General features: G+C 36.8%; 1 protein-coding gene across 1 annotated transcript in view; it reads left to right on the top strand.

Moving 5' to 3' along the window:
• Window positions 1-12958, top strand: part of LOC145989056 (uncharacterized) — a 158405-nt gene that overhangs the window by 94693 nt on the left and 50754 nt on the right. Inside the window, exons 3-5 of the mRNA XM_083124354.1 lie at window positions 1908-2276; window positions 8026-8056; window positions 8930-9091. Coding sequence (XP_082980480.1) covers window positions 1908-2276; window positions 8026-8056; window positions 8930-9091 — 562 coding nt within the window. The remainder of the gene's footprint in view (window positions 1-1907; window positions 2277-8025; window positions 8057-8929; window positions 9092-12958) is intronic.

The following is a 12958-nucleotide window of genomic DNA, read 5'->3' as shown; positions in this document are numbered from 1 at the left end:
CACCAAAGTAAATGCAGCTCTGGCAGGTCCGGCTCCATGAGGGCTGTTCAGCCGTTGAGTTTAGTATGCATTGCAAAATTTGTTTCTCTTTGTATAAATTATAGAAATATTGAATTCATAATATTCCCAGTCGATGGAAAAGTGACAAAATTAATGTGAACGACAAGAAGATGCAGACCAAACAGTCAAAGTAGTGCACTTTCTATTTGGTAGAAAGATTGCTGACTCACTAGCGTAGGCAGGATTTCTTTCGGAGGGGGTTGGAATTTTAAATGTGGATAACACTGGGTTCTAGGGAGAGGACGGGATACACAATATTATTTTTAATAGTTAACCATTTTAACCTTCATTTTAATAGTTGTTCAAAGGCAAAAATGTTAATCGGGGTATTTTTTAAAAGGAAGGGGGTTGCATTCCCTACTTTGGTTTTTCCCCTGAGTCTTTTAATTCTTTCATTTGAAAACTTTTATTTTTTCAAAATTGCGGGAGGGGCTCTAGCCCCATTAGTCCCCCCCTGCATACGCCAGTGGGCTGACTCGACGGTACTTTAAAGGTCGGCTGCTAGCCTGTTAAGTAAAATAGCAGCAGTAGCTATTATCCTAAACGTTCTTATTTGTCTGCGCAATGTCTGGTATGCGAACGATCATTGTCATGAAGCAACAGGACGTTCTTGGCCCCCTTTCTCTTGCGACACTGCTGTATCCGGCGACTTAACTTCGTGGGAAGGGAACAAAAGTCTACCAACAAGTAAGGTAACGAGATTCGTATATGGCGGAAACTGACAGGTGAGCAAGTACCACACAGAAAGGCCAAATGAGAAGGAACTGGATATCCAGTTGGTTGGCGCTGAAGTGGCTACCTGACCATAAGTGATGGCTGCCTGACTGGTTTGGAGGAATAGGACATGTGCTAATTATACCGGCTTTCCTCGACTGGATTCTGTGGAACAGCCAACCAGAGCAAAGTTTGGCCATGTGAAGATAATCTGTCAGTTTGCAAAGGGGAGTTTTTTGTCTGTGGTTTCCGAGTGTTGGCTGTTTTTGTTAGTTTCTCGATAAAAAAAAAGTGAAGAGATGGCGTGCAGTGCATTCGTGTTCAGTTCATTAATATTTAGGTATTTATGCAAGGCGATGAGATGTGTACGTGACAAATATGATTAGCTGAAAATGAAAATCCTTACTATTACAAGTTTATTAAATGTTTGATTTTTTTTTTTATGAATCCTACGAATCTCATGTAAGAATATGCATACCCGTGTTCATTAAAAAGCTTGTTCGGTACGCATTGATTAACATATTTTTTTCGAGCCAATTTCTAATCCATACTTTTCTCTTTTAATTTTTAATAAAAGCACAAAGCAGTAATTCTCCTACAACATTCTTCAAATTGCTCGTACGAGGGGCGTTTACAAATTATTTAGACTGGGGCTGATATTCGAACCCCGGAATAGGCAAGCAGGCGACAATACAGTAGTCTGAAATAGTCGACCTTGAAGAGTGAATAATGATGCGGGAGGCCGGTAGATGTCAGGAGTAGTGTGACTAGCGCGCCATTTTACAGGCAACCTGTGTGGCGTCACAGATAATGGAGTGTGATTACCACGGGCAGAGGTGGACTGCGTGGTTCCTGTGGAAAGAACGGAACAGGCCAGCAGCCATTAACAGTAGATTGTGCGCAGTGTGTGACTGGTGATGAATCTTGGTTTCATTATTACGCCCCGGAAATGAAGCAGCAGTCCATGCAATGGAAGCACAAGGGCAGTCCTGAACCCCAAGACGTTCCGGTCCACTCGATCCTGTGGAAAGCATATGGCAACGGTCTTCTGGGACGAACATGGCATCCTCATGATGGATTGGCTCCCGCCGAACATGACCATCAACAGCGATGTGTACTGTGTTTCTCTACAGAAGTTGAGTCGCCGGATACAGCAGTGTCGCAAGGCCAAGAACGTCCTGTTGCTTCATGACAATGTTCGTTCGCATACCAGCCACCGCACAGAGGTTAAGCTGAGATCACTGGCGTTCACAGTGTTGGCACATCCTCCTTACTCGCCAGATTTCGCACCGAGCGACTACGCCCTCTTCAATGAAATGAAGAAACCCGTACGTGGGGGCTTCAAGCAGCTGTCAGGGACTAAGTACTTGACACCCCAAGAGATTAGTACCGTGCGGCCATACGAAAGCTACCGGAGAGGTGACAATGTTGCATCGCTCTTCAGGGAGAACAGGGAGAATACGTGGACGCCTAACCTGGGAGCCCGGGCCATCCACGACATGGTACGTGTCATTAGTCTAAATCATTTGTAAACGCCCCTCGTATATTGCTGATATTAAGGCTCCATGGGGAAGTATTTTCCATGACTGTGCATCTGATGCATTCGCATAACGTACATATCCACCACTGGCGTATTAACAATTCTCTCTTGAGGGGGAAATGACCTTTTCAGCTTTGGCTGGCTGACTTCATAGCTTCAAAATTAAGCGATCTGTGCGATCGCTTAATCACGATAAGTACTCGCTTGATCATGGTAGGTGGTTGCTCAATCGTGGGAGGTGTTCGCATAATCATGGTAGGCGATTGGTTAATCACAGTAGATAATCGCTTCATCATTGCGGGTAGTCGTTTGATCACTGCAAAAGCACAATCCTGCCTAAGGCGCCAAAATATTCAAGCTACGGGGCTGATAGCACAAATCATATGTACTGTAATTCCAATTCATTGAAAACCGCTCTGTAAGTCGTTGTGTTTAAGTCTCCAAAAGTAGCAATTAGAAACATTTTCATGGGCAAAAAAAATTGAAATGGCGAGAGGTATTTTCGAATACTGTAAAATTAAAATTATACTTGGCAATGTTCTACACTGTAAACATTGAGTGGAGAATGACCGTTTAAATCGTCTATTCTCGCTGCCATCCAAAAATTACCATGAACGATTTTCGTAGCACTAACGGTCATTCCAAGTTAACCTAATATGTGTAATTTAAAATATACAATTTTCAAAAGCATGATAGAAATATTCACATTTAAATTACGAACTGCTTGCTTCTGTGTCTCAATGCAACAAAAACAGTTTTTTTTTGTATATTAACATTTACAATACCGTAAATGTTTACGGTAATTTCTAACAATGCAATATATTAGCTGCTTACAGCATTGTTTTGATTGATTGATTTTGTTTATTTCACTTCGCTTTCCTGCTAATCGCGACGATGAGAATGAGTGATCATATGATGAAATTGTAGAAGGGACACACAAATAACGCCCATGGTCGAACCGGGATTCGAACCCAGGACTTTACTGTATATAATCATCACTGTTAAGCATTTTCCTCTCTCCTTATAGTAGAATGGATTATCTTGCGTTTGAGTTTTCAGTTTTTGCCTTAAGTCAACTTTATGCACAGATATGCTAACAGGGACTGGACCTACAGTTTAAATTTGGATCTGAATCATTATGTGTCTCCATCCGGGACCCTTGATTTGAAGTTTCTTGCAAAGTATTTTCTCTTTAGGGAATCCACGATTGGATTCAATTCCCCTCATAAATGAGAAAGAAGACCAATTCCCATTTTAAGAACCATAGATACGTCTTCGATAACACAACAAAAGTTTACCTATTCACGTAACATGACATGTATAGCTCTCGTTTTAAAATCCTTTGTGGCTAAGGCAAACCATGTGCAATTCTCCGCTTTCACTTCTCAAAATGCATCGCAAGCGACAGAGAAAAAAAACACTCCTCGTGGATGTCAATTACAACATTGCAATCCATCACTGATTACTCTAATTCTCCATTTCACACGAGATGCAGAGGAATGCATCTTGAAGAACCTGTTTCTTCATCTTTTTCCTGCTCTTACTTAACCATTTTTGCGTTTGGGAACATCCCCGCTACGTGAATCATTATTTCAACTTGTTTTTGGCGCTAGTGTAGACCGTCATAGGCTCGTCTGTTCCTAGAAGTAATGTATCCATTTAAATTAGTTTTTCTTTCTGTGATGAAGATGCTACTTGTTGGAATCACATGTAAATGAGGTGCCATTTCTATTATGGGATATGTTTCGGGATGAGTATTAGTAAACATTGACTGCACAAAAAAGCTGACTCCCTTGTACCTTAATCTTACAAGCTTCAGAATTGGTATGAGTTGAAAAGAATATGTTTCCAGATAAACAGAATAAGTTTCCCCAAAAATGATTCTTGGTAAAAACCACATATTAGTGAATAGTTTTGCAAAGATCAAATGTTTCAGTATTTGCATGTAGCAATTGTGTTTCTAGGAAAGAAAATACTTGCATATATTCACAAACAGGCTTCCTCATGGAAATTTTCCAGGCACCAAACTTTTCAGCATTTACATAAACTGAAACCGTATCTAGAAAGAGGGAATGTGTTCCGAGAACACATATTCCTAATACAAAACCCATATTTCTGAACAATTTTCTAGGCACAAAGTGTTTCAGGATTTGTATGACTTGAAACAAACATGCTTCTGTAGGAAAATACAACAATATGGGCTGTATGCATGAATTGAAGTTTCATTTAAATGATGATGAAAATATAAATGAAACAGACGTAAATGAGAATTGGGAGCATATACGTAATGGAATAGAATCAGCAGCTAAAGAAAGTATAGGATATCATAAAACAAGACAGAGTAAGCCGTGGTTTGATAATGAATGTTATAATCTAATAGAAATAAGAAATCAGGCTAGACTCAAGTCGTTAAATAATTTTGGTGATATATAAATTTAAGCAATGATAATAGAATTATGAGAGAAGTTAACCGGACGTTTAGAAGTAATGAAAGAGATTACTTGAAAAGCAAAATTAACGAAATTGAAACAAACAGCAATAATAAATATATCAGAGATTTATATAAAGGTGTAACTGAATTAGAAAAGGGTGGCAACCTAAAGTAAACTTCATAAAATATTAAACCGGGGAATTTTTAGCTGATCCAAGCCACATTTTAAATAGATGGGAGAACTACTTAATGACCTTTTGAAGGTTCTTGTAGGAGATAAATACGAAGTAAATGAAATACACACAGTAGAACTTTCAGTTCCAGAACTTAACGTGACTGAAATTGAAGATTCTATTAAAAGTCTAAAGAATAACAAAACACCTGACATTGATTTAATACCAGCTGAGTTAATTAAATATGGTGGGAATTCGTTAATATGTCAAATTCATAAATTAATTTGTTTAATATGGAATAAAGAAGAAATCCCTTAAGAGTGGAAAGAATTAATTATTGTCCCTGTGTTTAAAAAAGGTGATAAAATGAACTGTAATAATTACCGTGGAATTTCTCTACTCTCAACATCATATAAAATATTATCTAATATTCTTTTAATAAGACGAATCCCAAATGCTAATGAAATTATAGGTGATAAACAATGTGAATTTAAACGTAACAGATCAACTACAGATCAAATTTTTCACATCAGACTGACACTTGAGAAAAAGTGGGAATATAATCAAAATGTCCATCAGCTATTCATTGACTTCAATTCGGTTAAAAGAGATTAAATATTAGTCGAGTTTGGAATACCTAAGAAGCTTGTTAGTATGATAAAAGTATGCACCAGTGAAACAGAAAGTAAGTTTCGTGTGGATATTAATGTGTCTGACAATTTTACAATTCATGATGGGTTAAAACAAGGAGATGCATTATCTCCATTGCTCTTCAATTTTGCCTTAGAATATGCTGTTAGGAAGGTGAAAGAAACGATTATAGGACTAAATTTAAATGATCTGACTTAGTTCTTAGCATTTGCAAATGATGTAGACTCTCTAGAAAATGACATAAATACAATTAAGAATAATGCTGAAATATTTTTAAAGGCAGCTAAAGAAATAGGATTGGAAGTTAGCAAAGAGAAAACTAAATATATGCTTACAGGTCAAAATCAAATGTTAAACAATAATCAAAATTTAATTATTAGTAACAACTTTTGAATCAGTTTTCAAATTCAAGTCCTTAGGAGTAATACTAACAAACGAAATTGTTATTAAAGAGGAAATTAAAAGCAGGCTTAATTCACGAAATGCATGTTACGTTTGTCTTCATAAAGTATTTCATCTTCTCGTATAATATCTAAGAAGGTATAAGAAATATACAAAAGTGTAATTTTGCCGGTAATATTACATGGATGTGAAACGTGGTCCTTTACATTAAACATAAATTGAGAGTATTTGAAAATAAAATCCTTAGAAAACTATTTGGACCTAAAAGGGATGAGGAGACTATCGAGTGGAGAAGGTTACCTTATGTAACAGTTGGGCTGAAAAGTTCGTAGGCTAACATAGTAAAAAATATTTTTTTCACAAAATTCGATTTTATTATTCAATATAGTTGCCTTCGAGGGCGATACAACGATTATAGCGGTCATACAATTTTTCGATGCCATTTTTATAGTACGATTTCTCTTTAGCCTCAAAATAGGCCTCAGTTTCGGCGATTACCTCTTCATCAGTGCTAAATTTCTTTCCAGCGAGCATTCTTTTAAGGTCTGCAAACAGGAAAAATTCACTGGGGGCCAGATCTGGAAAATATGGTGGATGGGGAAGCAATTCGTAGTCTAATTCATATAATTTTGCCATCGTTTTCATTGATTTGTGACACGGTGCATTGTCTTGATGAAACAGCACTTTTTTCTTCTTCAAATGGGGCCGTTTTTTCGTGATTTCATCCTTTAAACGCTCCAACAACGCTATGTAATAATCGCTGTTGATGGTCTGGCCCTTTTTGAGGTAATCGATGAATATAATACCATGCGCATCCCAGAATACTAATGCCATAACCTTGCCAGCCGACTGTTGCATCTTTCCACGCTTTGGATTCGGTTCATCACGTTCAGTCCACTCGCCTGACTGTCGATTGGACTCTGGAGTGTAGTTATGGAGCCATGTTTCATCCATTGTAATATATCGACGGAAAAATTCGTGTCTATTACGGTTGAATATCGCTAAACATTGCTCCGAATCATCAAAACGTTGTTGCTTTTGATCGATTGTGAGCACGCGCGGCACCCATTTTTCACACAGCTTTTGCATGTTCAAATATTCATGCACAATATGTCCAACACGTTCCTTTGATATTTTTAAAGTCTCAGCTATCTCGATCAACTTCAATATACGATCATTTAAAATCATTTTGTGGACTTTTTTGATGTTTTCGTCGGTAACAGCCTCTTTGGGGCGTCCACTGCGTGCATCGTCTTCGATGCTCATTTCGCCTCGTTTAAATTTAGCAAACCACTTCTCAACGGTTGATTTTCCTGGTGCAGAGTCCGAATAATGTTTATCAAGCCAAGCCTTAGCTTCAACAGTATTTTTTTTTCGCCAAAAAGCAATGCTTTATTAACACACGAAATTCTTTTTTATCCATTTTTTCACAATAACAAAAGCTGCTTCACTCACAATGCTATATCTCACGAACTAATTATCCGGCAGCTGTGAAATTTATACACGTATCTTTTGAAGGTTAGTACTAAGTAAAAATCACATGGATTTAATTCTAGTAACGCCATCTATGAGTCAGCCTACGAACTTTTCAGCCCAACTGTTAGAACTCCATAAAATGTATTGATGCCCAGAATTAAAGCAAGAAATCTTAGGTGGGCTGGCCATGTGACACGGATGGAAGAGGAGAGAAGAGTTTACCCGATTGTTGTTGGGAAACCTGATGGTAAGAGACCAGTGGAAAGGCCAAGACCAAGATGTAGGGATAACGTTGAGTTGGACCTGAAGGAAATCGGTAAGGATGGAATAGTTGGATTGATTTTGCCCTGGATAGAGACAGCCATATACCTTCGGGATCGGGTTTAGGAATGCTAGAGCAGCCTGCCATACATGAACTGAAGTGTAACGTTATCGAGTAACAATGTGTAATTTTTGAAGTTTTCTAAACAATATTGACAGTTTTATTGTAACAATTAAACTTAACAATCAACTTCTCTTTTGTTATTGCAGTACTGGTATTGAATTCGTGAAAACCTAAAACTTCTCTCTAATTTCAGGTATTTCACAAATGCACTCCAAATGGTAAACGTGAGTCTTATGTTTGTCCAAAAGGAACTACTTTTAACCAGAATCTGGGACACTGTGATTGGTGGTACAACGTGAAATGCGGATGAACATTAAATAACCTCGGCAATCTGTTTCCTATTTCATCAAATAATACGAGGACTTTTGAGAAGCAGCGAACAATAAGCGAAAGAGCATTGGACTTAAACTTATTCGACAAACAATTGCGCATGGAGAATATTTCTGTGATCCAAGTCCTAAAAATGTGAAATTCAACTACAAGCATAAATGTCATCATGCCAAAAGAACTAGATTACAATTTCTTAAAAATGTGCATGAATGTGAAAACATATTTAAATGTTTAATGTGATTCCCGTTAACTAATTTTTAGTGTGAAACGTACGGAAAGAGCAAAAAAGTGTTTTTAAGCAAAGTCCGAATTTGATTTATATAAATTCTTCAGTAGTATTTAAAGTAAAGAATGTACAAAGAACGTTATTGACAATGTACATTTTTAAACACGATAAAGCACCATGTTATTTAATAAGGCTTTTTATTATTTAATACAAACGTTTGTGAAGTGACTTTTAGCAGATATTGGATAATATTTTGGTCAAGTGAAGTATACAATGAGTATTTTCTACATAACATTCTATGAATCAAAAACTCACATGGAACGATGTGCGCTGTTAAATTACTAAGAAGAAAGTGTTATTCTCACAATAAGTTAATTTTTCTGAGATAAATTGAGTCTGTGTATAACACACTTATGAATGATATTTGTCAACACGCTTTCTCTTGTACAAAAAGTAATTTTTTGACTAATTTCGCATGAGTAAAAATGTTATTAATTTGTGTGTATACATGAAGTGATAAAAAAAGGTCTTTCCATTGCAGGCTTCTTGTTTCTTTCTCCATTGTACACTCCTGTTCACAAAAATAGGCACACTTTATGGGATGAACAGTTGAAGAATGTGCTACTTTATGTGAACAGGAGTGTACAAAGAAGCAAAGGGAATTTTTACATCGAATGTGTGTGTGGCATGTGGCATCTGGAAGGTGAGGGAGACTGGCATCCTTCCACTCACTGAAATGTAGGGGGGGATAGGAATGAAGAAAAGAATCGGAAAGGATGATGGAATGAGGGGAGAAGACAAAAGAGAAGAAAAGCGAGAGAAAGAGAGAGAAAGAGAGAGAGAGAGAGAGAAGAGGGAAATTAGAGATAATAGAGAATAAGGGATAGAGAGAATGTAGTCTGTGAACAAATGAAATGTCAAAACTCCAGAAAAAACTTTATGAGAAGGAAAAGAGGAAGAAATGAACGGGAAAATGGAAGATAGAGGATGAAATGGAAGATAGAAAGAGTGAATAAAATGGAGAAGAGAGAAAAAGAAGCTATGAAAACAAAGGAAAAAGAATAAGTAACGAGATATACAGAACGAAAAAAGGAAAGAAAACCTGCGAGATGTAGATGTGAGGAAAAGCAGGGCTCGTAAATGTTTGTTTGCTTGCCACCTTAACCAATTATTTTAAACTCAAGTTCGATCCCCGGGATGGTTTATTACGGGTGGGAAATTTTCTAGCAATGACCATACTTAAAGCGGCTCTGGGGTTCACCTAGCCTCTAATAAATGAGTACCGGGAGATAACCCTGAGGGGCAAAGATAGCCGAAGCGCTGTCCTGATCACATCACCTCCATATCCCCATAAGCCTTCATGGTAAGTTGCAACGTGCATGTACCTTTTTCTTTCTTAAGTATAGCCCATTCTTATTCATGTAATTTAATGAAAATTAGTGTTAAAATTTTAGATCGTCATCAGTAAAGAAGATAACTGCTCGCTGGGCTGGACTGGATCGGGACTGGACCTACAGTTTAAAGTGGGATCCGAACCACTATGTTTCTGCACCGGGAATCGAACCTGGTACCCCTCAATTATAAGGCCTATGAGTAATAGTAAATGTAGATTATAGTAACAGTAAAAGTAATGGAGTTGTAACTCGGTTACATTTCAAAGATAGTAAGCGTAAGCGAATTACTTCCTGAATAAAATAAATAAATATAAGAAGTAAGCGCACAAAGACTAGTGATAATTCATAAAAAATGCAAATTATTGAATGGAACCAAAACAAATTCATTTATAACTCTAGTATAAAGGTAAGAAGATACCTGATATTTTCCCGCATTCCTCAAAATTCTCTCTTCTCCTAGAAAGAAAAGAATACTAACTTACAATTTCTGAATAAAGAATTTCAATAGAAGGATATGATCATATCCGCAAAAGTGTTTCATTACCATATCCATTCAGTGGCGCAACCATAAGGGGGGCATGGTGGTAATCCCCCCCCCCACCCAACCTTGGACCGAAACCAATTCTAAAGGAGGCAATCTAAGAAGTAAAGAAAATCAAGGCTAGCAGAATCTAAGAGTAGCAGGACAAAATGATACTAAAGATGGAATTAGTTTTCATATATTTCTTGCATTTTCCTTCCAGACTGCCTGCAGACGGTCACGGAGAGACCCCCCCTTGATTTCAAATTTTATGCAAATAAAAACACTTCTCGCGAAATTTTCTTGCTCGCTTCGCTCACATTTCTCCTTTTCTTAGTCTCATCATGTTCAGAGCCGTAGCTAATGGGCGGCAGGAGTCGGACCTGGGAACAGAACGATCTCAATGAAAAAAGTTGTAATAGAGAGAATGCCATGGCGCCCCGTGAAATTATTTGCGCCCTATTAAATCAATATTGTTTTCAGTTTGCAAAAATTGGATCTAAAAATATTCTCGCTCGCATTTTCATTATGCGTTCTAAATTACTGGAGAGAGAAGTTAGACCACATACGTTCTTCAGACTGTTGCTGCTAGATTATTTTCTTTTAAATGTATGAACAATTGTTTTGAGGAAAAGGAGCACACACATGTGGGAGACAATTTCTATCATTTTTGCTGTTGGTTTGTTATGAGGTGCAGGAATTGATTATGTAACGTATTTAAATCATATGTATATCAATGTTTCTTCAATACACACACACGCACACACACACACACACACACACACACATGTCATATGTACAAAAATAATTACATTCGTCATTTTTATCTTTCAAAAATACAGTTTCTGTGCTTGTCTTTCATTATTAGCTAATGTGAAATTGAAAGTGTTGAAAAAATACCAGGAAATAATTCCATAATAATAATAATGCCATTATTATTATTGTCAGGTTTATCCTCCTGGTACTCTCCCCCCCAGACAAAAATTCGTGGTTCCGCCTCTGTATCCATTACCCACACGCTCCTTGTCTTACATCAAATCTACCCTTGTACATTGTTACGCCTCCACATAATTCTCAAAATCCAATGCTTAATTATAATAAGAAATACTTGTGTCATAGCATGACGTCATAATTTGTTTAACGAAAATTTGAAATGTGTTTCAATGGTTATTGTTACCTTAATATTTCAGTTTTGGTTGCTCGGTGATGTGAATTATTGATTATTATTTAAAATGGCTTGAGTACGCTACTATGTTCCGTTCCGTGTAATTATTCCACAGTTAATAGTCAGTCTTCTAGCTTCTTCTTCTTCTCCTGTTACCCCTCTCTGAAGCGCAGGATCGCCACTGTTCAATAATCTACGGCTTCGTTAAACAGTTTAGCGGGAAAGTTATACCTTATGGAGAAACCATCGGCTAATACAGGAAAAGGTTGAAAGACTTTAGATTAAGTTGAATGACTTTAGAAAATCAAGTGTAGTAATTTCGTCTTGATACAGTTTCATTTTTTAGCCAAATAAAACACTCTTGCAATCTATACCCGTTGCATTAAACAACCAAACCCAAAGCCTCTGACTCATTTCCATTGTTAAAAAAATCTAGATTTATGAATTAATATGTATATTATTTGCAATTTACAGTGCAATTTATTGAAAATGTAAATTGCTTTGTGACTATATCGTCTAAGTTTTTGATCTTAAGTATCTTTGCTAACTGAAATTAATTCACGATACGAGATCCTTAAACATCTATTTTTAGGACTGTAACTTAAATGACAATAAAGTAATATGAATTAAAACAGGTATTGCCATCTGGAATTCTTTTTGTAATTTCTAACCCTATCAAAACTCAAAAACCTTTAAAGCGTTTAAGATTTTTGTTAACATTATTTTACCAAAATTTTGAATGAAATTTATACACAATTCAATGGAGTTGGGATGAAATTTCTAATGGCAAGTGATGAATTTTTAAAACATCGAATAGCATGTTCAATTTTTCTTCTCCTTTCTCAGCCCTCCGTTTTCTCTGAGCGAGAGAGAGAGAAGGAAAAAGACAGAATTGTTATTAAAAAATAACATGTAGAGGGAGAACATAACATTTGGAAAGTATACGTAAGAAAATATAAATTCAGCAATGCTCAGAACATGTAGAAGCAAATTTTTACGGGCATCTATTGAGATTTTAACATTGATAAGATATTAAAATATAATATATGCGTTGTTGAACGATTGGATATCGAGAATTCTACCATCTCTTGTGCAGACGACTTCCTTGTTCCAATTCATTAAAGATATTTCTTCACGGTTCACCAGATGAGATCTGAAGCGTTTTCGAGTTTTCAGGAGTCAAGATGAGAGGGATGTAAGTTCTCGAAAGCTCGGAAACTTTTCCAGAACTCACCTGGTGGGTGTCATTCAGAGAAAATTTCCTGAACAATGCGAGTGTAATTGTCCTTTTTCTTTGTCACGGCTTGAAATGCTGAAAACGAAGAAATTTTCAAATGTAAAGCATTCAGCGCATAATATACTACCATACAAATAGCATTTTGAGGAGAGAATTAGAACAATAGGTCCTATTACGTTAGCAATAAGGCTTTACTCTAAAATATCGTAAAACATTAAATGACGTTGCACTCGCGATGCAACAACTCGTTGTGC

The sequence above is a fragment of the Lepisma saccharinum genome, chromosome 6, assembly GCF_977018435.1.
Source record: "Lepisma saccharinum chromosome 6, izLepSacc3.1, whole genome shotgun sequence".
In the NCBI taxonomy this organism is placed as follows: Eukaryota; Metazoa; Arthropoda; class Insecta; order Zygentoma; family Lepismatidae; genus Lepisma; species Lepisma saccharinum.
Note: the sequence above shows the minus strand (reverse complement) of the source record. Positions and strands in the feature narration are given on the sequence as shown.